Source organism: Lithobates pipiens, unplaced genomic scaffold (assembly GCF_037356315.1).
Source record: "Lithobates pipiens isolate NorthernLeopardFrog02 unplaced genomic scaffold, aLitPip1_a1.2 Scaffold_28, whole genome shotgun sequence".
NCBI lineage: Eukaryota > Metazoa > Chordata > Amphibia > Anura > Ranidae > Lithobates > Lithobates pipiens.
The window spans coordinates 16,373,020-16,397,162 of record NW_027507789.1 but is presented as its reverse complement, the minus strand read 5'-3'; the positions used below and the strand labels follow the sequence as shown (position 1 = coordinate 16,397,162).

At 43.1% G+C, this 24,143-nt stretch overlaps 1 protein-coding gene across 2 annotated transcripts in view; it reads right to left on the bottom strand.

The window, feature by feature from the left end:
• The window catches only part of LUC7L3 (LUC7 like 3 pre-mRNA splicing factor), a 46,298-nt gene that overhangs the window by 13,581 nt on the left and 8,574 nt on the right, over positions 1-24,143 (bottom strand). Inside the window, exons 3-11 of one of the 2 annotated variants that reach the window (XR_013263464.1) lie at positions 23,577-23,616; positions 23,332-23,476; positions 20,340-20,414; positions 19,231-19,335; positions 17,557-17,718; positions 15,241-15,560; positions 10,033-10,187; positions 4,904-5,094; positions 3,373-3,437 (exon numbers count right to left, since the gene is read on the bottom strand). Coding sequence is in view for 1 of the 2 variants with exons in the window: in XM_077458773.1 (XP_077314899.1) it covers positions 4,937-5,094; positions 10,033-10,187; positions 15,241-15,560; positions 17,557-17,718; positions 19,231-19,335; positions 20,340-20,414; positions 23,332-23,476; positions 23,577-23,616 (1,160 nt within the window). In the remaining variant the exon portion in view is untranslated. Of the gene's footprint in view, positions 1-2,971; positions 3,438-4,903; positions 5,095-10,032; positions 10,188-15,240; positions 15,561-17,556; positions 17,719-19,230; positions 19,336-20,339; positions 20,415-23,331; positions 23,477-23,576; positions 23,617-24,143 lie in introns of those variants that run through there. The other variant, XM_077458773.1, reaches the window with a different exon arrangement.

Here is a 24,143-nt window from a genome sequence, read left to right as displayed (position 1 = left end):
GCACAGAAAAAAAAAAAAAAAAAAAAAACACACCACCATCATCTAAGACACGCAAAACAATTTAAGCTATGCCTAGTTGGGAGGGGATTCTGTCTCTTTTGTTCTGAAGTTGACAGCATAACACAATGGATATGAAGATATCCTGTGTCCTGGGATGCACGATAAAGAAATCTCATTTTCTTTTTTGCTCACAACATAGGAATTCAGATACTGTCAGAATGTACAAAAAAGCAGGCCAACTGAGGGGTGGGGAAAATAGCAAAAACCATAACAAGCCCGCACAGAACTGGGGGCCACCTGCTGCCCAATTGCTACCTTAAGGACCAACACCTGAATCTAAACTGGATGAAGCCAAGTCCCCTACCAGCTAGGAGAACCTACCAACACAAGCATCCGAAGTGCACAAAGAACCAATATTATGGCAAGGACATAAAAAAGGTCACCACCTGCAGAAAACAGTTCCACACATAAGGGGACACCGAAACTGAATCAGCAAGGAGGTAATCAACCAGAACACACAAAAACCAAAAAGGGAAACCAAACCAAATTTTCCCATCCGAGAACAGGACTCAACCCTGATGGGGACCTTGGTGAGCACCCCTACCTGCTTAGTGGTTTTCTTATTATCACCACTGGCAGATTCACAGAGGGTATAGAGCACTGCTTAACATTTGCTTCATCAAAAAGGAAAAAGGTTTCACAACACTTTCAGGCGAGGCCCAGGACGCCTGAGGGTGCTTCCCTTCCACAGAGAGGAATACCTTGAATAGCAGATGCAATGGAAAGGTCCTTACAGTTGTAAGAGCTTGAAAGACCCAAGGCTGGAGACAGCAGATGGATCCTCCAAATCCAGGGTAGTACACGCTGCATCAATAAGGTGTGAAACAACCCCTTATTCTTCTAAAATAACTGCAGTGCTTCACAGGCAGTTCAGACATAGACTGTAGGGACTCAATCCAAGTCAGATGGTCACAGAAACAAGTAGCCAGGAATGTTCAGAAGAAGGCCCTGGAGCAAGCTTTGAGCCTCTGCGGGAAGTATATGCGTTCAATTGGACAAATATGGCCACAAATTCCTAAACGACTGCAGTAGAGATTCCTTACAACAATGTGTGGGACTAGGCCTTGTCCAGTTGAGCGGAAGAATACGCCAATGGTTTAGTCAAAGGAATTCAGACTGCAGGTGTTGGTTGCAGAGGATACCGAGTACATGCCCCTGGAAGAGTTAGAAGAATATGAGCCAAAGTCACTCAATGCAGAACTGTCCCCTTTGGGCAGACAAGTTGCACCTGCATGGCAGTGATGCAACTTGACCCAAATGCGCAAAGCAAGGCCTCAGGTACTCAACAAATGCAGAAAGTTGGAGCGAATAAGGGTCAGGCAGTAGAACGTGGTAGAACGGCAGTAGAACGTGGTACAAATCAGAAATCAAATTTCCATGTTATTCTTGAGAGGAAGGAGAAGCTGCAGGATGATGCTTCTTTAATGATGATCAATAAGACAGAATACAACGCGACGCTCCACCCAGTGGATGCATGTCAGCCCTAAGTTCCTCAAATGTTAACCCTAATTACAGTAAAACGGTTGATGGTGGGAATTTAGAGCTGCTCAGTGGCCAAATAAGGGAGCTCCTTGATGCTCAGCCTGAATGGTCTACTCACGCTGACTCTTTAAGAGCAGTGCAAATGCGGAGGCAATGCCACAGCTCTGAAACTGTAAAAGCAGTTCTGTGGCCAATTTTTACCAGTAGTTGATGTGTGGAAAGCACCACAAGCAAAAACCAGTGACCGAAAACCACTCTCAGGCTAGACCTGCAACATCTAGTCCAGTGGGGTCTGAATATGGCACTCCAAAATCAGGCTGAAGAAAGGTCTAGCAAAAACTAGTAAAAAGGTTGGACTATTCTCAGCAGTGTCCTCTGGAGTCGCCCTTACATCCAGGAACTTGAGCTATTCCCCTACACCAGTGATGGCGAACCTTGGCACCCCAGATGTTTTGGAACTACATTTCCCATGATGCTCAACCACACTGAAGAGTACATGAGCATCATGGGAAATGTAGTTTGAAAACATCTGGGGTGCCAAGGTTCGCCATCCCTGCCCTACACCATGTGAATCAAAGTGCAGATCCCTGTAGCCTAGGATTATAAAAACACTCCTCTGCACCTCCCCTTCCTTCGCCTAGATAACCGATTAGCAGGGGACTGCACTGTCCACTGTTCATTCCTGTGAGGACCGGAAAGTTCAGGGAAACCGCAATGAAAAAGCAGGAGCCAGCAGCACTAAAAGTAATAAACTGCATGTTCTGGAGGTAAGAATATTTTCAAAAGTTGAGGATTACTACTTTAATCTCATTTTACTCCTGACCCGGGGATCTTTTTCATTAGGGAGTTCTATCAATTTACCTTAAAATGATACTAAAAGCTTTTTTTTGGTTTAAAGAGAACATACATGTTATGTTATACTTATCTGCTCTGTGCAGTGCTTTTACATAGAGCAGCCCAAATCCTCCTCTTCTTAGGTCCCTTGAAGGCGATTGGGGCCCCTCCCTCCTACTGAGTGTCCCCACAGCAAGCAACTTGCTATGTGGGCACCCCAAGCCGAACCGCTGCTCTGTGTGATCAGACACAGCCACGGCTCGTCCCCATCCCCTCTCTCCTCATTGGCACACTGACAGCAGTGAGAGCCAATAGAGGGAGAGGCCGAGGCCGTCGTGCAACATCGCTGGATCCAGATGGGGCTTGGGGTATTAGGGGGACCCGAAGGGGCTGCTGCACATAGGTTTTATTTTTTTTATCTTAATGCACAGAATGCATTCAAGAGAAGAAGGGACAAAGCTGCGAACAGGTAGGGTTTGTATTAGGGTGAATTTTTGTACAAAGCTCATTATATACTTTCTTGCCTGGCCATCGATAAAGATTAGAGATGCGTTTCAAAGAAATATTTTATTTAGAAAAAAATAAACTGCACAACTTTAAACAGTAACACATTTATTTTAAAAAGCATTTCATACCAAGCCAAAATGACATCAGCGCACATTTACAAGAGAAATTAGAAGTTGCGTTTATTTATAATCTATTTTCTACTAGTAAAAAAAACAAATTAACGTGGTTCACAATTATCTTGTGTTTCCAAGTCCGAACAAAAAAAAAAATAATAAAAAATAATAAACTTCTGATTTAATATGCAAGTCATGGCTGTTACACTTGCTTGCGTTTGTTTAAATTAATTTTCTTGCGCCCTGACATTTGGGCAACAACATTTAACCAGAGACTGTACTGAATCGACTCTACAGAAATACTTCAGTTCTCAATGTAATAGTTTAGAACCAACTCTAACCGAGTTTTAATTTTCATTTTTACAGGTTCTGTCACCTCATTTAAAGCCCATCTTCGATTAAGACATCTTGTGAGGTCACCTTGATCTTCGCAATGCAGTCCTATTGGGTAAAATACGAAGAGAAATAAAACAAAAATGCTAAATTAGTTGCCATTCCAAGAAATAAGATCTTAAAATCTATCAAAGAAAAAAAACAAAAATCATCTGGCTCTAGACTCGTCCCCCATTCTCTAGAACTTTCATGCAACAGGAACCGAAACGATCTAATACTAGATCGGAAAAAGGGATCCGTGGAAAGAAAAATTATATATTTTTTTATTTTTAATTTAAAATTTATCGATCCCAGATCTCTGCTTTTTCCATCAAAAGTCCAAAATAGCGGACTACCGTGTAAACTGCCTGATACAATTCCTCCTACCTGGTAGGAAAAATTTAAAGACATACCTCTGTAAAAGCTTGCACTGAATGTAACAAGTCGATTACTAGCGAGCATAGACAGATTTGCATTTAAAATCTTTAAATAATTTTGTTTTACTGACTGGGCATCATTGCATCCCTAGACACAGTCAAAAGAAAAATTGCCAGAACTGTTAAAGATGTTAAGAACAGCAAAAGTCTAACATAAAATTAAAGAAAAACTAAAAACAAAAAAAAAAAAAAACAAACCAAAAAAATAAAAAAATATATAAACACTCGTTTGTGGCTTTGCTTGGTAGACAAAGACAAAAGTAAAACAAAAAATACACAAAAAAAAAATAAAATAAGCTTATGCTATTACAGGTAACATCATTCAAACATGGATTTTGGAAGAAAGGAGTACCTTGCAAGAATACCTGATTAGTATGACTGAATCCTTGATTTTTAATTTGGCATTTTCAGGGGCCCGCTTACAACACCAACGCTGCATGAGGTATGGCAGACAGCTTGAAATTATTCATAAACCCTACACTTCGAACAATCCAATTCTACAGGCTCTCGAGTTACAGAACAAACTGCATTAGAATGCAAGGCAGTAAGGCAAATGACTCCAAAAACATCTTTCACAATTTTTTTTTTGTATTTTTTTTTTTTTAAAAACAGCTTTTATTTATTTCTTTCAACAGTAAAATTACGGCTGGTTTTAAAAGTGCCTTAAAAAAATAAAAAAAACGCGCCTCTTAAAATTAAACATTACTGCCGATGAATTAAAACTGTCTTTAAAACAAGTTTATAAAAATGTATGATCTGTGTGTTATTTACGCCAGTAACTTATCAAGCAATTGAAAAACGGAAAAAAAGAAAAACTAAAACATGTCTGATTGAAATAAGTTTAAGATTAGAGATTCTGGGATGGCTTATGTGACAAAGAGGACGCGTTATGGTGGCAGAGAGGGAGGAGAGAGATTTGGATGGGCGCGGGTCACTACGAATACAGAATAAAGGAGATACCTCTACATGTGTGATGGGGCTACACAGCGCTCTCCCTTCATGGCAAGGCTTCCTGTCTTCATCTGTGCATACTTACGCTGCACCGTAAAATTCTAGCAAAACATAAGAGCTATAAGAGAGAGGCACAAAAACACTTACCTCCGGCTGATCAGAGGTCAAATCAGATCAGTTTTAATTGGACTGAGTGTCACCTTCAGATTTTATGTCTTCGCTGGACCCGTTCACAGAGGTCAGGGTGGGCAATTCCTTAGAGTCGGATTTGCGAGATTCGCTTTGCCCATCTCGGCTGCTGGACTTGTTGCTTTTTCTGTCGTCTGAACTCCTTTTTTCTACGGATTGAGAAAACCGGCAAAATTGATTAACAGTGGCTTAACAAGAACAAGATAAAACATGTAGGTGTAAATATTATGCATAGATGGATGTACAATGCATACTTACACTAGCAATAAACATCAAGTTATTCATACAAATCACATATAATATAGAGGCTGTCCAGCAGGGAGGAGGAAAACACATAGGCAGGAAGAAGAGATGTAGATTTTAATTAATGGGAGCATTTTTGTCTATATAGCGTATATCGTCTTCGATATGTATGGCTAAAGCCCCGTACACACTATCAGATTGTCTGCTGATTATTTCCTTCAGATTTACCAAAACCATGTAGTAAAAGGGCCTGCCTGATTGCATACAAATTGAAAATCCTAAGGCTTGACCTCATATTATATGGTTTTGGTAAATCTGATAGTGTGTATGGGGCTTTATTTAAACTATTGTGGTCCTCCCTCTTTAACCTATTGAGTTTATTTATTGCGGCTACTTTGATTTTTATTCATGTAGATCTATCCCTTTTTGTGTGAACGCGTGTGTTGATCCAAAACGATTTACGTGTAGCCGTTGGATTGCATACATCCTTTTTATCATTATTTACTATGGTTCGGGGCTGCTTGCTTGTATGGCCCCTTCTCTCTCTTCCTAGCAATGCACTTTTCTCCTCCCAGCTGGACAGCCTGTATTATATGATTTGTATGAAAAATATGATTATTGCTGGTATATGTATGCATTGTACATCCATCTATGCACGATATATACACACACACCTATGTCTTTGATTTGTAGAGCTAAATCATATGCAATAAGGCATCTGGAAAATATGAATCCCGGGAAAAGCAGTAGGGACCATGAAACACGGTGACATTTGGATATAGGATAATTGCTTTGTTTTTATGATATGTTTATTTAGGTCATCACCTTCATGACTATTTTAAATAATTTTCTTGTAATACTTTTTTTTTTTATATTTGGTGCTATATACACTAATCCAATACCGGTCAGTCATCTGTGAATACCCCAGATCATTTTCAGCTTTTTCTCTAGGGACACTGGCTGCATAGAGGAAGCCTGAAAAGGGGTCCAGAAGGAAAAGCAGCGTGAACATAATTAAAGTGATTGTAAAGTCTCTTTTTAAAAAGTAAAATAAAAATACAAATGTCATACTTACCTGCTCTGTGTAGTGTATTTGCACAGAGCAGCCCAGATACTTCTCTTCTCCGGTACCTCTTCGATGCCCCTGGCCCCTTCCTCCTGCCCCCCCCCCCCCCCCACAGTAAGATTGCAATGGGGGGGCACCCGAGCCAACCTGCAGGTCGGCCCCGCCCCTCTCTCTCCCACAATTGGCTGGCTGAGTGACAGCCGCGGGAGCCGACGGCGCTGCTGCTGTGTCTCAGCTAATCAGGAGGGAGAGTCAGGCAGCCGACGGGATTTGTGGACATGGCTGGACAGAGAGGGAACTTAAGAGGGTGATGGGGGGGGGGGGGGGGGGGGAGAGGAGGCTGCTACACACAGAAGGCTTTTTCCATGGATGCCCTCCCTCCCGACATTTTAAGCCCATGCTGGAGCCATCTTTTGGCTATAGTGTGGGCGCCAATTGGTTAAGACAGTAATGGGGAAAAATGTCAGCTCTAGGAACTATATAGGCAATAAATGACGACTAGCCCTTTGATGGCTTTTTTGGGGGACGGATTCCACAGTTAGAGTGAATGTAAACCCTCCTATCGTTTTCAGCCAAGGAAGCTTCCATCTTGACCTCGGTTTAATCTTCAACAGCAACGGTGCTGCACATGTGATCAGATATGACACCACCCAATGAATGGTTTGACGGTTTGGTCGAGAGAACCACCAGTGTAATCGTTACGGAAACACAACAGTTTTCTGTACCTGTTAAATCAATGGGTATACTTCAGCTTTAGTATCCTCTTTAAGCGAACAATAACGGTGAAGTGATTCAGAATACTGTAGCGAGAAGCTCGGTATGGCAAAACATTGGCAGCATTCAATGCCAGAAATTGCAGAATTTGTATTTCTTTCCACTCAGGACAAAAATCCTTTAATAATCTCCAATGACGCCATGTTCCAGACCCAGACTGTACACAGCATCTAGGCTTCTGCTCAGCACCCCCCTGGCACCATGTCATTTAACTGTATCATTACAGAGCCTCTGTGGCCCCAAAAGGCACCTTTGCCATTTGACAATAGAATGGCAGGCAGGAAATGTAACTGCATATGCTGGATTCTTGCATCTCTAGGCAACTGCCTCTGTTTTCCCCGGACCCTTTTCTGCCCAGCTTGGAGCATTCCATGTTTTCCCACCAGCCCTGGAGTTCACGCATTCTTCAATGAAGGAAATAAAAATCCTTGTAATGGCTGCAACAGTTATGCAGATCCAGAAACATATCCAAAGAGCTCCATGGTAAGAAACTTGCCATCAAAAAAATAAATACAAACAAAATATAATATATATCTCCTTTTCCTCTCTATCCAAAATGTGAAAAAAAAGAAAACACTTTAACATTAATTTCATGTATTAAAAGGTTTGTGTGTGACTTTTGTAAGAGTAAAACAGACCCCAAACCATTACAATTTGCTGAGAGAGAGAGAGCGAGAGAGAGAGAGCGAGAGAGCGAGAGAGCGAGAGAGCGCGAGAGAGCGAGAGAGAGAGAGCGAGAGAGCGAGAGAGCGAGAGAGCGCGAGAGAGCGCGAGAGAGCGAGAGAGAGCGAGAGAGAGCGAGAGAGAGAGAGTGTGAGAGAGTGTGAGAGAGAGAGAGTGTGAGAGAGAGAGAGAGTGTGAGAGAGAGAGTGTGAGAGAGAGAGAGAGAGAAATATATATATATATATATATATATATATGTAGAGATAGAGAGCGCGAGAGATGTAGAGATTATATTCTATATCTCTAGAAAAAAAATAATAAATATATATATATATATATATATATATATATATATATATATATATATATATATATATATATATATATATATATATATATATTTATATTTATTATTTTTTTTCTAGAGATATAGAATATAATCTCTACATCTCTCGCGCTCTCTATCTCTACACATATATATATACACACACACCGCCCACTTTATTTAGGTACACCTGTTCAATTGCTCGTTAACACAATTTGCCAATCATATGGCAGCAACGCCATGCATTTAGGCATGGTGAATACGACTTGCTGAAGTTCAAACAGAGCATCAGAATGGGGACTTAAGTGGCACGGTTGTTGGCGCCAGACGGGCTGGTCTGAGTATTTATAAAACTACTGATCTACTGGGATTTTCACGCACAACATCTCTCGGGTTTACAGAGAATAGCACAAAAAGAAAATATCCAGTGAGTGGCAGTTGTGTGGAGGAAAATATATGTCTTGTTGATGTCAGAGGAGAATGGGCAGACTGGTTCAAGATGACAGAAAGGCAACAGTAACAAAAATAACCACTCGTAACACCCAAGGTATGCAGAATACCAACTCTGAATGCACAAAATATCGAACCATGAAGTAGCTGGGCTACAGCAGAAGGCCACACCAGGTGCCACTCCTGTCAGCCAACAGGAAACTGAAGCTACAATTTGTACAGATCACCAAAATTGGACAATAGAAGATTGGAAAAACGCTGCCTGGTCTGAGGAGTCTGGATTTCAGCTGAGACATTCAGATGGTGGGGTCAGAATTTGGCGTAAACATGAAAGCATGGATCCATTCTGCCTTGTATCATCAGTTCAGGCTGGTGGTGGTGTAATGGTGGGGGGAATATTTCCTTGGCACACTTTATGCCCCTTAGTACCCAATTGTGCATCATTTAAACACCACAGCCTACCTGAGTATTGTTGGTGACCATGTCCATCCGTTTATGACTACAGTGTCCCCATCTTCTGATGGCTCCTTCCAGCAGGATAATGCATCATGTCCAATCCTCTCACCACTGGACAATGAGGTCACTGTACTTCCAATGGCCTCCACAATCACCAGATCTCATCCAATAGAGCACCTTTGGGATGTGGAACGGGAGATCCGCGCCATGAATGTGCAGCCGACAAATCTGCAGCAACTGCCTGATGCCATCAGGTCACTATGGATCAAAATCTGAAGAATGTTTCCAACACCTTGCTGACTCTATGCCACCAAGAAGGCAGGAAAAGGGGGTCCAACCCGCTACTAGAAGGTGTACCTAATAAAGTGGCCGATGAGCAAGCACACGCGCACACACCTGGCCAATGCCCCTGGAAGCTGGAAAAGTGGGACATTGATGTCACGCTCTTTGCCTCATCCACAGAATGCTTTGCATATATTCAAAAGAAATGCTAAGCGTTCTCCAAATCGTGCTTGTGCCAAGTGGCAGAGGTCCTATGTTCACAATGCCTGAGGCCGACCACTCGGCAGGGGACCAAGGGGATGAAGATCACTGAAAGTAGTTGTGTTTTCCAGGAGCATCAGCTAGGTATGACAGACACACACACACACACACAGTTACTACGTATAAAATGCCTGGAATTTTCAGGGCCACATTCACAGAGCTGGTTATTTGCGCCCACCAGATTCCAGGGACAAGGACTAGAGGACTTTTGCAGCTGGAATGGCGGCGACATGCGATCTGCATTCCCTGGTCATTCCAGCTGAGAGAAATACGATTTTTTTTCCCTCCCCCTGCAATCTAGCTGCTGTTCGCATGTTGCTGCACATGGAGCAGATGGATGAAGTCTGAGCCTGGAAAATCAGCAGTATCCAGGTTTGGACATCTGTCCCTAAGCTGCAGCTATCCTCTGTGTGGCTACACGTGAACAGCAGCAGCCGCTGTCACCCGGCATGCCTCAGTCATTTCAGTCTCAAGAATACGCCGATTCTTATAGCTGGAATCCGATGGGCACAGGTAAACCAGCCACGTGAAAAAGAGGCTTAAAAGAAAATAAAGGGGAGGACATACCTTTCTCCTTGGATATGCGCTCGCGCTCTCGGCTCCGGCTCCTGTGTTTGTAAGACTTGCGTTCCTTACTCTTTGACCTTCGCTTGTCTCTGCTGCGTGATCGGTGTTTCCTTTCTGTTCGATTGTGACTGCGGCTTCTCTGATGCTCTCTACTCCTGTAGAAGAGGGAATAGGAGAAATACAAATTATAGAATATAAAACAACCTGTGCTACCTCTAGCAGTTAACCACATTCATGGATCATCGGCAAAATTATCTGTCACCATTGCCATGCAGGCAGAGCTCACCAATCAGCATCTACACCTCAATATAAATGCCAATTATCTGAGATGAAGTATCTAATGGACTTGGCAAAGATCACATTACCTTTCAACAAAGGGGACTCAAATCACAGTTTCATCTTAGTAATTTTTCACTCTCTCAATTCCTTGTAAAATTCAACAGCTTCATTACAATTTAGCAAAACACTTGTTTTACATTAACCACTTAAAGTTAAAGCTTACAAACCACTTTGACCTACAGGTAAGCCTAGATTAAGGCTTACCTGTAGGTCCAAGAAATATCTCCTAAACCTACACGGTTTAGGAGATATTTGCCCGAAGATAGGCACCGCTGTCTACGGCGCATGCGCCGTAGACAGCGGCGCGCAGGCGCACTGATCGCGGCATTTCCAATAATGGAGCTGCCGCGCGTGTCGGCTCCCGTGCGCATGCGCGGGAGTGACGTCATCGCGGCTCCGCCGAATGACAGCTGTGGAGCTGCGAGACCCCACCGAAAAGATGGATGCGCCGGACTACAGGTGACAGCAGTGACTTCGCTGGCTCCTGTGTCAGGTAAGTGACACATAATGGGCTACTATGCAATGCATAGTAGTCCATTATGCTTTGCCTTCGCAGGGAATGAAAAAGGAAGTAAACCCATCAGGGTTTACTTCCTCTTTAAAGACCGAGGCTCTGAGATTTGGTGTTTACAAAGTTAAAGTTTTTTTTTTTTTTATGCTAGAAAATTACTTAGAAAAAACAAATATAAAACGTTTGGGGGTTCCAACAGCTTAGAGAATAAAAAATGGCAGTCGTTGCAATACTTTATGTCAAACCGTATTTGCACAGTGGTCTTACAAGCGCACTTTTTTTTGGAAAAAATACACTTTTTAAATGGAAAAAAAATTAAAACAGTAAAGCTAGCCCAATTTTATTTTTTTTTTATATTGTGAAAGATAATGTTATGTAAAATCGATACCCAACATGTCACGCTTCAAAAATGCACCCGCTTGTGGAATGGCGACAAAAAAAACTTTTACCCTTAAGAACCTCCATAAGCAACAAAAAAAAAAAATAATAATAATAATAATAATAATAATAATAATACAGGTTGCATGTTGAGTTTTTTTTGTTTTTGTTATTTAAATTTTATTTATTTATTTTTAAGAAAAATAAATAAATTAAAAAAAAAAAAAAAACGTAAAAATAAAATTGTGTCACTTTATAAGAGCTATGGGCGGAAGTGACTTTTTGTCTCCCCAATTCTTTAAAGTAGGAGTAAACCCGCTGACTTTTTTTTTTTTGACCTGCAAGGAAAAGGTATAATGAGCTAGTAAGTCACCAGTTCTGCGTGCTCTTCAGATTATACGAATTTGTTGCAATAAAACCACTTTGGAGGTATTTCTCACAAAGGCCCCTTTCCATGGCCACCAAGTGCTCAACTGTACCGAATTCGGCTACTCTTTTTCAATCAGGCGGCGGCTGTGTCTGCTTCCAGAACAGAGAGATGCTGCTGTGAGCAGGAGAGGCAGGATAGCTCTCATGTAGATCTTGCTTGGAATCTTGTGGTGGTGAAGAACAAGAGCAGCGGCCAAAGGCAACTCTCGATCTATGAATTTCTGAACAATGCGGTGGACCTCGGTCCAGTAAGGCTAGACACGACCAGAAGATATGGAGGAGAGAACCCAGTTCCTCCCCACACCTTCAGCACCAGCATGTGCTCTGAGGGAACTTTCTACGGAACCTCACCGGTGTGTAGTACCACCTTGTACCCCCCCCCCCCCCCGGGTGGCCAATAGCAGCTGGTAAGTCTGGGAGACCACATGGTGAGTAGGGGACATTTCCAGGCACAATAGCTTGAAGGTTGTGGGTCTTCTCTAGAAGGGTTCTGGGGAAGGTAAACAGCCCACGAAAATGGGCCGATTGGAGTTTTTGCCAGAAGGAGAGACCCACCAAGGGTGAGGAAATGACGGACCTGGCATCTCTTAAGCTCCTTTAGATCCTAGAATATGGCGTCACCAAGTCGTGGACTGAAGGATGAGTTCCCCACCACCAGAGTGAGCACAACGGAGAAGTCGCAAAAGGCTTTTTTGGGCAACCCGCCATGTTTCACCCACAGTTGGGTGGTCTAAAATCCTTTGAGGCAAATTCTTCAGGCACCAAGGCAACGCAACCAGCTGGACCACTGCCAGAAGTTGTTCCACCTGAACCCAATGTTTCAGGGGATTGTGGCGACACCAGTCCAAGACTCGTGTCAAATGGCAAGCCATAAAAAAGGTACATGTTGGCATCTGGCAAGGCCATGCTGTCCACCGCGTTTGGCAGTCGCATAATAGGCTAGGGCAACCTTGGCAGTTTCTGGGCCCAGAGGAAAGGGGTAATAAAGCAGTTTACTGCTTTGAGAAAGGAAATCGGATGGGGAGGGCCTGCAGGTGGCATGAAAACCGAGGCATGATGTTTATTTTTACTATGCTGCACAGACCAAACCAGAACAGGCCATGCTGCCAGGACTTGGTCTTTTAAATGTTAATGGCCATCAACAGAGGAGGGAAATGGAGGGGGAAAATATCCTCCGCCCTACTCAGCAAAATGACGCCCAGGTATTTGATATGTGATTTTGCGGATTTGAAGGGGGGGGGGAATCAGACCGTAGTAGTGCGGCCATGGAGTCTGACATGGAGATGTTCAGCGCCTCCGATTACCAGGAATCAATTCTGAAATATGATAGTACCCCATAAGTCTTCAATTAACGTAGGATGTTAGGGACAGACACCAGAGGGTTGGATACAAAAGAATAAGAGGTCACCCGTAAACGCTGCGATTTTTGGGGAGAGCGTGTCATCCAAGTGAAGGCCCATGTTTAAGGTTCTCCTTGACTGACCGAACTAAGTGTTTGAGGGTCAGGATAAAAATTAAAGGGGACAGGGGGCACCCCTGTCTCATCCCATTAGCTATCCTGAAGGATGAAGATAGAAGACCATTCACCTTCACTTGTGCAGTTGGGCGAGAGTAGATGGCTTGCACTCAGTTCATCATCCGTTGGCCTAACTCTACGCAATGAAGGGTCTCGAACAGGAAGGGCCAGTTCACTCCGAACGCCTTTTTGGCACCAGTCGAAAAGGAGCAGCACCGGAGTGCCGCGCGTTCAAGCAGCATGCACCAGGTTAATCGCCTTTGTAGTGTTGCCCCGAGCCTCTCTCATTGGTACAAATCTCACTTGGTCGAAGTGGATCAACTGAGGGATCAAATCTATTCTATAAAAACGTAGCGAGAGAACTTTAGTGAAGATTTTAAGATCCACGTTTAGGAGCGAAATCTGACGATAAATTCTGGCAAAGGAGAGGTTCCTTGCCCTCCTTCGGGATCACCGTGATGTAGGCCAGTAATGTGTCCTCACAGATATACTGCTGCTTACAATGAGGCAACTGCAGAGCATGCCCCTTGGGTACATAAAATTCAACTGCAAGAAACACCCCATAGATACAGACCCAGCTGCAGGGAATACCTCTATGGTACACAGAGTGAAAATGAATACCTATAGAGCTGACTCTGAACCCAGGGGGTATACAGAGGCAGCTGTAAATAATTAAACCCCTAGCATGCAGGGAACAATAACCCTAGGATGCACAGAAGCAACAGGAAGTACCTCTATAGTAAACAACTTTGTCCACAAGGGGGCAGAAGAACACAGCAGTGTCACTATACTCTAACACAAGAAAAGACAGCACACTAGGTTCATAGTTCTGTGATGTTAGCAGCCCCGAATGACACTCTGTAGTATCTCCCCTCCTCAACTATATTTAAGTTTGAGGTCCTCTAAAAAGCCTCTCATTTATCTGATTGAGGGGGCAGAGAGGCTGATGGTAGGAGCTCTCACACAGCAGAGCAATGAACAATGTCTGGAGTGACCACTCTGTACATATTGCCTTCAAGGCTTACGATTTTAGCAGCGACTCTGCCATAACCGACACGGCGGTATGATTAGGTCAGATTTTTGCGTCTCACATCGGTATAATGGTTTTGCATAGAAATTTGGGGTTTTACATCATAGGCCTGTAATTTGTAACACTAACACACTTAAATCTGTCCAAGAGTTTAGTAGATATCCCGGGTATAACATATGAAACACAAAATTATAATATATATATATATATATATATATATATATATATATATATATATATATATATATATATATATCCCCACGATTCACTATTGCTCAATTCTGCAAGTGTTCTAATTTAAAAATCGCTGTTTTCTAGCTCGTCTAAAACCACTTTTGACGTAAATGGACACATTAGTTGCTATGGACAATCTCAAGTTTCCAGGCAGCAAGAATGGCATTTATAAAATATAAAACAAACGGAATGTTTGATTTCACACAGTAATCTGTAAGATTACAGCGTACCGTATGTGTTATGAACACAGAGGCATCAGGCGGAGGACACAGTCCACAGACACAGTGGAGGGACATTGCAGGATCCTAGGGACGATGCAAGTAACCTGCACCAGGATCCTGCAATGCAACCCAGAGTGTGTCTCGGGGGTTACCGCTAACAGTACTGAAATTTAACCCCCGAGTAACACTCGGGAAAACCGCCAGGGAGGTTAATTACTTTATGGGGCACACAAGTCACTGATCTCACCTCAAATCTTAAAACTTGCTAACAGGTACCTGCACCGTTTGTCTACATAGCAGCAGTGGGAGGGGTTAGGAGCAAGGGCAGACACAGAAATTCTCTCTATAGTTATAGTCACAATATGAAAAAATAAATAAAAAGGGATGCGAAACACACAAGTGCTGATCATCCACTGCTGGAAGGTTTCTATTTTCAAAGTAAAGGTGTGGTGACTGTGTCTCTCCCCCAATACCCCATTACCCCCCCCCCCCCCCCCCCCACCCAAGGAGAGACGGTTGAGGGCCCATTCCTCTCTTCCTCTCAGTATACCTGCTTCTCTTCCTCTCCCGACTCCGGGACCTCTTATGCTCACGAGACCGGCTAACTCGTCTGTCTGATGTTTTGCTGGAATTTCGGCTACGTGAACGGCTTCTTTTGCGCTTCTCTCTCTCACGGGTCCTCTCCTTTTCTCGCTCTCTCTCCTTCTCCTTTTCCTTCTCTTTCTCCTCCTCATCTCGTTTCCTCTTCTTTTCCCTCTCTTCCCTCTCTCGCTCTCTTTCTTTGTCTTTCTCTTTATCTTTGTCGTCTCGTTCTTTCCTTAACCGATCCGGTTCACGCTCAGGTTCTACTGATTTTTTTCTTAATTTTTCCTTTGGAAAACAAAAATATACATTACACGCTGAAAGAAAGATTTTGAATACAACAATTAAGATAGTCTAAAAGGATTTTTTCCTTTACCCTGCCACCCTTGTTTCCTTTATCCTCTGTGCTTTCCAATGTTATTAAAATTTATGTATATCCCCATTTGTAAATAAATCCAAACCTTATTTTGGGATTCAGTTGGCCTTCATTAACTGCTTGCCGACCAGCCGCAGTCGTTACACGTTTAACTGGAAATTGCGCAGTCATGCAACACCGCTTTGTTTTGGTATTTGGTCACCACTGGGTTTAACCGCTTGCTGACGAGCCGCCGCAGTTGTACTGAGGAAACATGGCTTGGCTGCGTGAATCGCTGTTATTTTACGTTGGTAACAAACGCCCATTAGAAGGCGCAACCCCCCCGCTCCTCGAGCCAATGGGAGTGCCCACGGAGAACCGGGAGCTGTGGGTGTAAAAAACACAGTTTCCGACGAACTGACAGATCGTCTGTTCATACAGAGTATGAGCAGCGATCTGTTCGTTTCCCTGCACAGTCCCCCCCCCCCTTCAGTTAGAACACACATTAACCCCTTCACTGGCAGTGACATTTTTAATCACCCTGATCGCTGTATTAATGCCAAAGGTCCCAAAAATGTGTCAAACGTGTCCACCATAATGTCACAGTCACGATATAAAAAAAATAAAAAAAAAGGTTTTTTTTTTTTTTTTTTTTAATAAAAATGCCATAAAACTAGCCCCTATTTTGTAGAAGCTATAACTTTTGCGCAAGCCAAATATACGCTTATTGCAATTATTTTTTTTACCAAAAATATGTAGAAGAATACGTATCGGCCTAAACTGAGACAAAAAAAAAAAAAAAAAAAGTTTTAGATTTTTTTGGGGATATTTATTGTAGCAAAAAATAATGCGTTTTTTTTCCAAAATTGGCGTTTTTATTTATAGCGAATAAAAAAAAAAAAAGAAAAGGTGATCAAATACCACCAAAAGAAAGCTATATTTGGGGGGGGGGGGGAACGTCAATTTTGTTTGGGAGCCACGTCACACGACTGCGCAATTGTCAGTTAAAGCAACGCAGTGCCGAATCGCAAAAAGTGCTCTGGTCTTTGGCCAGCCAAATGGTCTGGGGCTTCAGTGGTTAATATAATAAAGTTTTTCATTTTTAAGCAAAAAAAAAAAAAAATAAATAAATAAATAAAAATTCATTACTTCTAGTGGGATCATGATAGTCCATTACGGACACATTGCCCACCACCCTATCTGGGATGGTCGCTGACACCACTAGTGACAGTGATCATACTGTACACTAACACTTCACTAATGACACTGACTCAGAAGGGGTTAACATCTAGGGCAGGAGTCTTCAAACTATGGCCCTCCAGTTGTTCAGGAACTACAATTCCCATCATGCCTAGTCATGTCTGCGAATGTCAGTTTTACAATGCTTCATGGGATGTGTAGTTCCACAACAGCTGGAAGGCCGTAGTTTCAGGATCCCTGATTTAGGGGCAATCAAGTGGGTTAACCATGTGCCTAGCCATGTATAATGTGTGCTGCTTTTATTTTACCATCTGGTGTTGCAGGGAGAAGAAAAAGCCAGGTGGCTGTTCACAGTACACGGTTTTATGTAAACAAACTGTGTGCGATTGGCCACAGCCAACAAATTAGCTAACTTCAGCCAAAATTATTGGCTGAAATCAGCTGTCAAGCTTGTGCTGTGTTCAATCACAGCACAGGTCAGGGGCTGAAGCGCACGCTGAAAACCCGGAAGCAAGCCAGTGAAGTACAGGTATGTTGTCCAGCCTAGCTGTGCTGCCTGCATGCAGGGAATCTACTGTAGGCAGGTGGCAAGAAGTCAGTCAACAGGTGCAAATAATGTAGCTGCTAACTTTTAAGTCTTTTCAATGACATTTCCGCTTTAAGACACCCCAAAGGGCACATTGCATAGCCAGGGTAGTCCTGCTGCGTGTATCATTATCATGGACATACCTTTAATTCCTCCACAGTGCTCTTAATTTTGGCATAACCCATGTGCTGTTTCCCCATGAGGTGATCGTCCACTCGGGATTGAGCATCTCCGACGATTAAAAAGGCACCGCACACTTCACACACCTCCATCTGTTTCTCCTGGGCTGCAAAACTCTCAATTGTCTGCAAAAGTTAAGAAAATATTTTACGTTAGAAGAGAAGAAAAAAAAAAAAAAAAAAAATAGAGCTCAGAGATAATAAAAAATTAAAAAGGATCTGTTAGATCAGTGCAGAATAAGAATATACTAAAAAATATAAAAGTCCAGGGACATAAACAAAATCCCAAGTAAATAGAAAACAAATGAATGGAGCTGTGGCTGCTGCTGTCCTGAACTCATAGACCAATGAGATGGAAGCAAACAAACAAACAGGGGAAAGAACAGCGCTGAAAAACAGACGCTCAGGTACAAGACAACAACACTTTATTCCATTGGCAGTGAAGATAATCACCAAAGCATAAAGCAGTCTGAAACTGTTCATATAGAGACCTGGATGAAGAGCTGACAGTACCTGGAGCCACATGGACTCAGGGGAGAAAATGCTGAGCCATGGAGCAAGAGATAACAGGTTCGCCACTGGCAGAGGGGCCCGACCAGAACCGCAGGGCAAGGGGTACGATGGAGAGGGAGCCACAACTGTACGAACCAGTAACAAACGGGCACTCGGACTGTGTGGCGGAAGTCCGATAAGGAGATCCAGAAACTATGGGGCAAAACCCTGCTGCTGAGACCGATCACAAATAGAAGGAACTACATGTTTCGGGGGTGACACCCCTTCTTCAGGAGAAAAATTTATTTTATATATATATATATATATATATATATATATATATATATATATATATATATATATATATATATATATATATATATATATATATATATATATATTTTTTTTTTTTTCTTTCCCCTGTTTGTTAAAGCGGGAGTCCGCCGGGACTCCGCGTTTTTTTTTTTTAAGTCAGCAGCTACAAATACTGCAGCTGCTGACTTTTAAAATGGCGACACTTACCTGTCCAGCTCGCCCGCGATGTCGGCACCCGAAGCCGATCTCTAGATCGACACTCGGGTGCTGCCGCCGCCATCTTGGGTATGGGAATCAGGAAATTGAGCCTTTCGGCTTCATTTCCCGGTTCCCTACTGCGCATGCGCGAGCCACGCGGCGCAATCCGGACGGTCCCCGCTGCCTCTGGGAACTGTGCGTTTCCCAGCAGGCAGCGGGGCACTTGCGCAAAGGGGCGGGCAGTTGCGGAAATGGGCGTAATCTACGCCCCTTTCCGCAGACAGCTATCCCGGAAGTGGGTGCAGTTACCTGGATTATCCAGGTAACTGCACCCCCCTCCCCCCTGAAAGGTGCCAATTGTGGCGCCGGAGGGGGGATTCCGATGAGCGGAGGTCCATTTTAGGGTGGACCTCCGCTTTAACTAGGTTTACAATCACTATAAACCCCACTGAAAATCTGGAGGGAGCGTAAAGCACATAATTACTTTGATCTACACGAGTCTGAAAACCGGAGTTCTTTATTTTTAGTCTTACAATGGACTGGAAGCTTCAATGGTAAATCACAGTCAAGAGGCAGATTACTGACAATCATACAGGCCTTCTCAGAAAAGCAGCTGTGTCTTCTAAAACTTACCGATGTGGAAGACTTGAGAAGTTCACGCTCTTCTTTCAACTGTTCTACAAGTTTCATCATTCCCTGCGCCTCCTCCACCTTCCCCTCGGAGCCCAGCTCCTCAATCTGTTGACAGAAATCAGAAATACAATGTTAAAAAAGGATAAACTCCAGGCAAACTGCTAAATACATACATTTGAAATACATAGGTTTTACCCAAAGGGTCTGTAATTCTGTCCATCCAGTCCTTAGACTGACACATCTGTCACACAGCACAGATGTAATCTATACACTGGGGGGGGGGGGGGGGAGGACCTCTGGGGGAATCTAGGATGGAAAAGGACCTGGGGGTCCTAGTAGATTATTCAGCAGTGGCATGCAATGTCAAGCTGCTGCTAACAAAGCAAACAGAATATTGGCGTGCATTAAAAAGGAGATTAATTCCAGAGATAAAATGATAATTCTCCCGCTCTACAAGACTCTGGTCTGGCGGCACCTGGAGTATAACGTCCAGTTCTGGGCACCAGTCCTCAGGAAAAATGTACTGGAAATGGAGCGAGTACAAAGAAGGGCAACAAAGCTTAAAGTGTCTGGAGGATATTAGTTATGAGGAAAGGTTGCAAGCACTGAACGTATTCTCTCTGGAGACTAGATGCGCTAGAGGGATATGATTTCAATTTATAAATACCGTCCTGGTGACCTCACAATAGGGAGAAAACTTTTTTGTGGAAGAGTTTAACGAGACATGTGGCCACTCATTAAAATTTGAAGAAAAGTCACTTTTTTTGCTTTCTCAGTTGTTTCTTATTTGCCTGGATTTCCGATTTAAGTTCATATAATCACATTTTCCAGCAGCAAGGCCCGTCTGCCCTAATAGCATTATACTGTATGTCCATTACAGTATTAGCAGTCATTAAAAGACACAGTCATCTTGCCCAAGCAGGGTAAAGTGACAGTGCCTAGGAAAAGGACATTCCACAACTCCAATATACTTACTTTACCCAGCTTTGCTCAGCTCCTTGCCCCACCTGCAGACAGCATTATATAGCATTTTGCGGGTAAGGAGGATCAGGTGACCAGGCCAGCAACCAGCCATTTGCATTACATTTCTAATTATATTCTCGCCTCACCTGCAGCAACAGACCCTCGATTTTATCTGTCAGGACCTGAACCTTCTCCTCGTTCTTTCCGGCTGGACCAACAGACTGATGAAAAACAACACACAAAAGATGTCAGAGAGAAGTGAAGATTAAGAACAAAAATGTACAAACCCGAGAGACCTTTAGTGGAATAGAAAGTACATTTGTCTGAGTGACCCGACAATATAGATCACCTCAATCATCCCACAGACAGCACCCCACCACCCCCTATAATCCTAAACCCCCCCCCCCCCCCCCCATGCTCTGGTTGGCAGCTGGTCTAACACCAAAAAGCATCTAAAACAGGAAAATTACCATAGATTGGGATTTAACCATTTTAGCCTCAGGGAAAATACTCGTATGTCGTCTGGTCCAAGGAGGTTATAGATCGGGATGAAGCCTGCAGCTACAGGTGTTATCCCGGTATCTTTATTCCAGCTAGCTAAGGGCATTAAATGTAAAAGTAATCCTAGCGGCTTATAAGCCGCTGGATCATTTTCACAGGCATCGGAAGGGGGCCTCACGGGTTCTGCCACCCCAGTAGGAGAGGCCAGTGGTTCTGCCTGCTGAACAGAGATGACCTAAACATCCCAGATCATTTCTCTGATGCAAGAAACCGGACGCGATGAGCATTTTGTCACTTACAGTTTCGGTCTAATATAAAACAGGCACTTACTGGCCTGTGAAAGCATCGGATCAACCAGTCTTCGTATGGTCTGATGCTTTTAAGGGCAGAGGAGAGATATGGGGGTCAAGTAGACCACAGATCTCTCAGTAAAGCATACCTCTTACTGGCAACACTATCACAAAAGGATGTTGTTCAGCCCTTGTGATAGCAATAAAGTTGATAAAAAAATAAAAAAAATTGAAAAAACACTTTTTAAACAAAATGCATGTAAAAAATGTAAAGCGCCCTCATCCACCCGTGAATTAAACTGTTCACACCACACATGGGCAATGTGAACATTGCAAGAGCAGTTTTTCTAGCACCAGACCTCCTGTGTAACTCTAAACTGGTAATAGCTGATAAAAACGTCAATAAATTTATAAATACAAATGGTTATTTACAAAAATAAATAACCATTGTTGATGGGAGAAATGGTGCCCTCTAGTAACAAGTACTGATTTGTTGAACAGGCCTAACAACATATTTCTCCGATCTGTTTCATTAGGAGGATAAAAGCATAAAATGTGTTTATTGAAGCATGCGGCAAACCAGAAACCGAATATTCCCCAGGTGGGAGGCTGCAGGGAAAATGTAGGGAATAAAAGGAACCCCAGCGGGTCATGCTACTCTAATGAGCCATTATTTGCATTAACTCATTTGAAGCAAAGATTTTGGAGAAGGGCGGTATGCCTAAAACAAGTATTCAGCAACATACTTCCACTATGCCATCTAGTATATGCTGAGTGTAACATACATGGACACACACAAATATATACACACACAAATATATACACACACATTGCTCTAGGCCGGTGTACAAAAGCAGAGTTCTATACACCAACAGGGCCATTCTGCCAATAATCCCAGACCAGGATCTCTCGCTCTCTGTCAGCTGCCCCATAATAAAATATTAATATCTTGGGGGGAAATGAATGCACATCTTTTTGCAGGGGAAAAAAAAAAAAAAAAAGTAAGCAAATTTATTATTTGTTCCCCCAGCAGCCTGCAAAGCATTGCACGCCTGATCAAGGGAGTAATGTCAGGCTCCTGCAGATAAGCTCTACAGCCTTCAGCCTGCCCCTCCGATAGTGGCAGGGCTTGTGAACTAACTAAGAGCGCTCAGCAGCACCCTCACCATTTCGAGAGCTACAAGCCATCAGCCGCAATGGATGAGGGTACTTGTAGTTCTCTCATTCACCGATCGCTGTGAATGATTGACGCTGCTGTGTGGGCAGAGCTGTGCCATTTTCAAAATGGGACAGCAGGAATGGAGAGAAGATAACCCACAGGCTGTCACATGGGAGAGGAGTGGGTGGGGGGGGGGGGGGGGGGGAACAGGGGTACAAGAGGCAGATCTGTAGAATTTTACACCTGAATCATGGGTGTAATGTGGAACTTGCTCTTTAAAGGTGAACTTATCCTTTAGGATAAGTTCATCTCTCATAATATGTCACACCTATCTTCAGGTTTTAACATGTTACGAATGGACTGCCCCACACCTCCCCGATCCCCACTGTGACAGCTGGCAGGGTTCTTCTTCCCCACTAGCAGTCACAATTTAAAAAATTTTTTTTAATAAAATCGGGGCTCCGGCTGCATCACTAATTGACAGGGCTCTGTGCATGGAAAACTGCCGCCTTGTAGTTTTCAATTAACTATCATGGCGCTCTGGAGTTCCATGGTAGTTCATTCATGCTTCCTGTCCGATTGTGTCTGCTCATCCATACGGGATGTACCCTCAAGCTGGAGTTCCGCTTTTTATCCTTGCATGCCCTAGATCAGCGTTTCTCAACTTTGTTATATTTTTTTTTTTCAGTCAAGATACCCTTTAGAATTCTGCAAAATATCAAGGCACCCCATTCTAAAATATTAAAAATAAAATACTAAAGTTTCACATAATGCAGAAACATTCATACATGTAGGACACCCAACATTACAGATGACTTATTGTTTCAAAGCAAACACACCTTTGCACACTAGTACTGACTAATATTCCAACATTTCTTCTTCCCAGTTCTCTCCCCTACCCAGCTAACATAACACCAATGTTGATGAAGAGGGGCATGGTGTGGTAAACATGGATGCTGTGCAGGATTCCAATGTCCTTATCAACCAATGAGGTCATTGGTTGTTAGGACACAAGTGGCTAAACAAGGTTGGAATGGTGCAAAATAAAAAACTATGGTTTTGTGTAACTAAAAGGCAGGCTTCATCAACCCTCTACCTTGAATCCAATTTTTTTTTTTTTTATGCACATATTTTTCCTAAAGGAAAAGATGTATAAGTAAAAGGAAAGGAGGAGATATGAACACTTACACCGGCTGCTTGTTGGCTTTGGGATAGAGCCAACCGTGCATGACCCCTCCGTATCCTCCGCTCTACCTCGGCGAGCAGGCTCTGCAGATAGCGCAGGAACTCGCGCTCGTATCCCACCTTCATATAGCGAGAACTTTTCTCATACCTGGGAGGGAAAGGCACACAGAGCTCAGCGACAACATGGCAAAAGCAGTAATGGAAAGGAAAACGAACAAAAAATAAATAAATGACATAACATCACTCACTGTTTGCGGAGGTTTTCATCGTGGATCTTTTCACACGGACCTGTAAAGAGGTGAGAAATACAAATGTCATTCCATGTCGAAGGCTAACAATGTATGCTGGATCTCAGAAGCACCACTGTGGCTGTACTGCAAGGGCTCATATACACCGACGCATTTGAACTTACAACACCAAAATCCAGTGGATCTCAATGCCGGAAAGTCCAGAGTTAGCATCCAGGGGCGTTTATCCATCCCTATAAATGTGTAACCACGCGAATGACTGGTTATAGGAGTACAGCCAACAGCTCCTAACAGCCTGTCATTAAGGTCTGATTCACACCTATGCATTTTTAGTGCTTTTTGCATTTTTCAGATTTGCACTACAGTCCATTTAACATGGTTTCCTATGGAACATGTTCTGTAGTGAAAATCTGTAAAATGCAAAAAGCACAAAAAAATGCATTAGGTGTGAATCAAGCCTTATATAGGCTGCTGGCTATAGCGGTACACAACACCTTCCGACACCTCAGTACTCCACTTATTGAGGGAAAGTGGTACAAATAGCAGGTGGTTTTCATTTTTACCTTA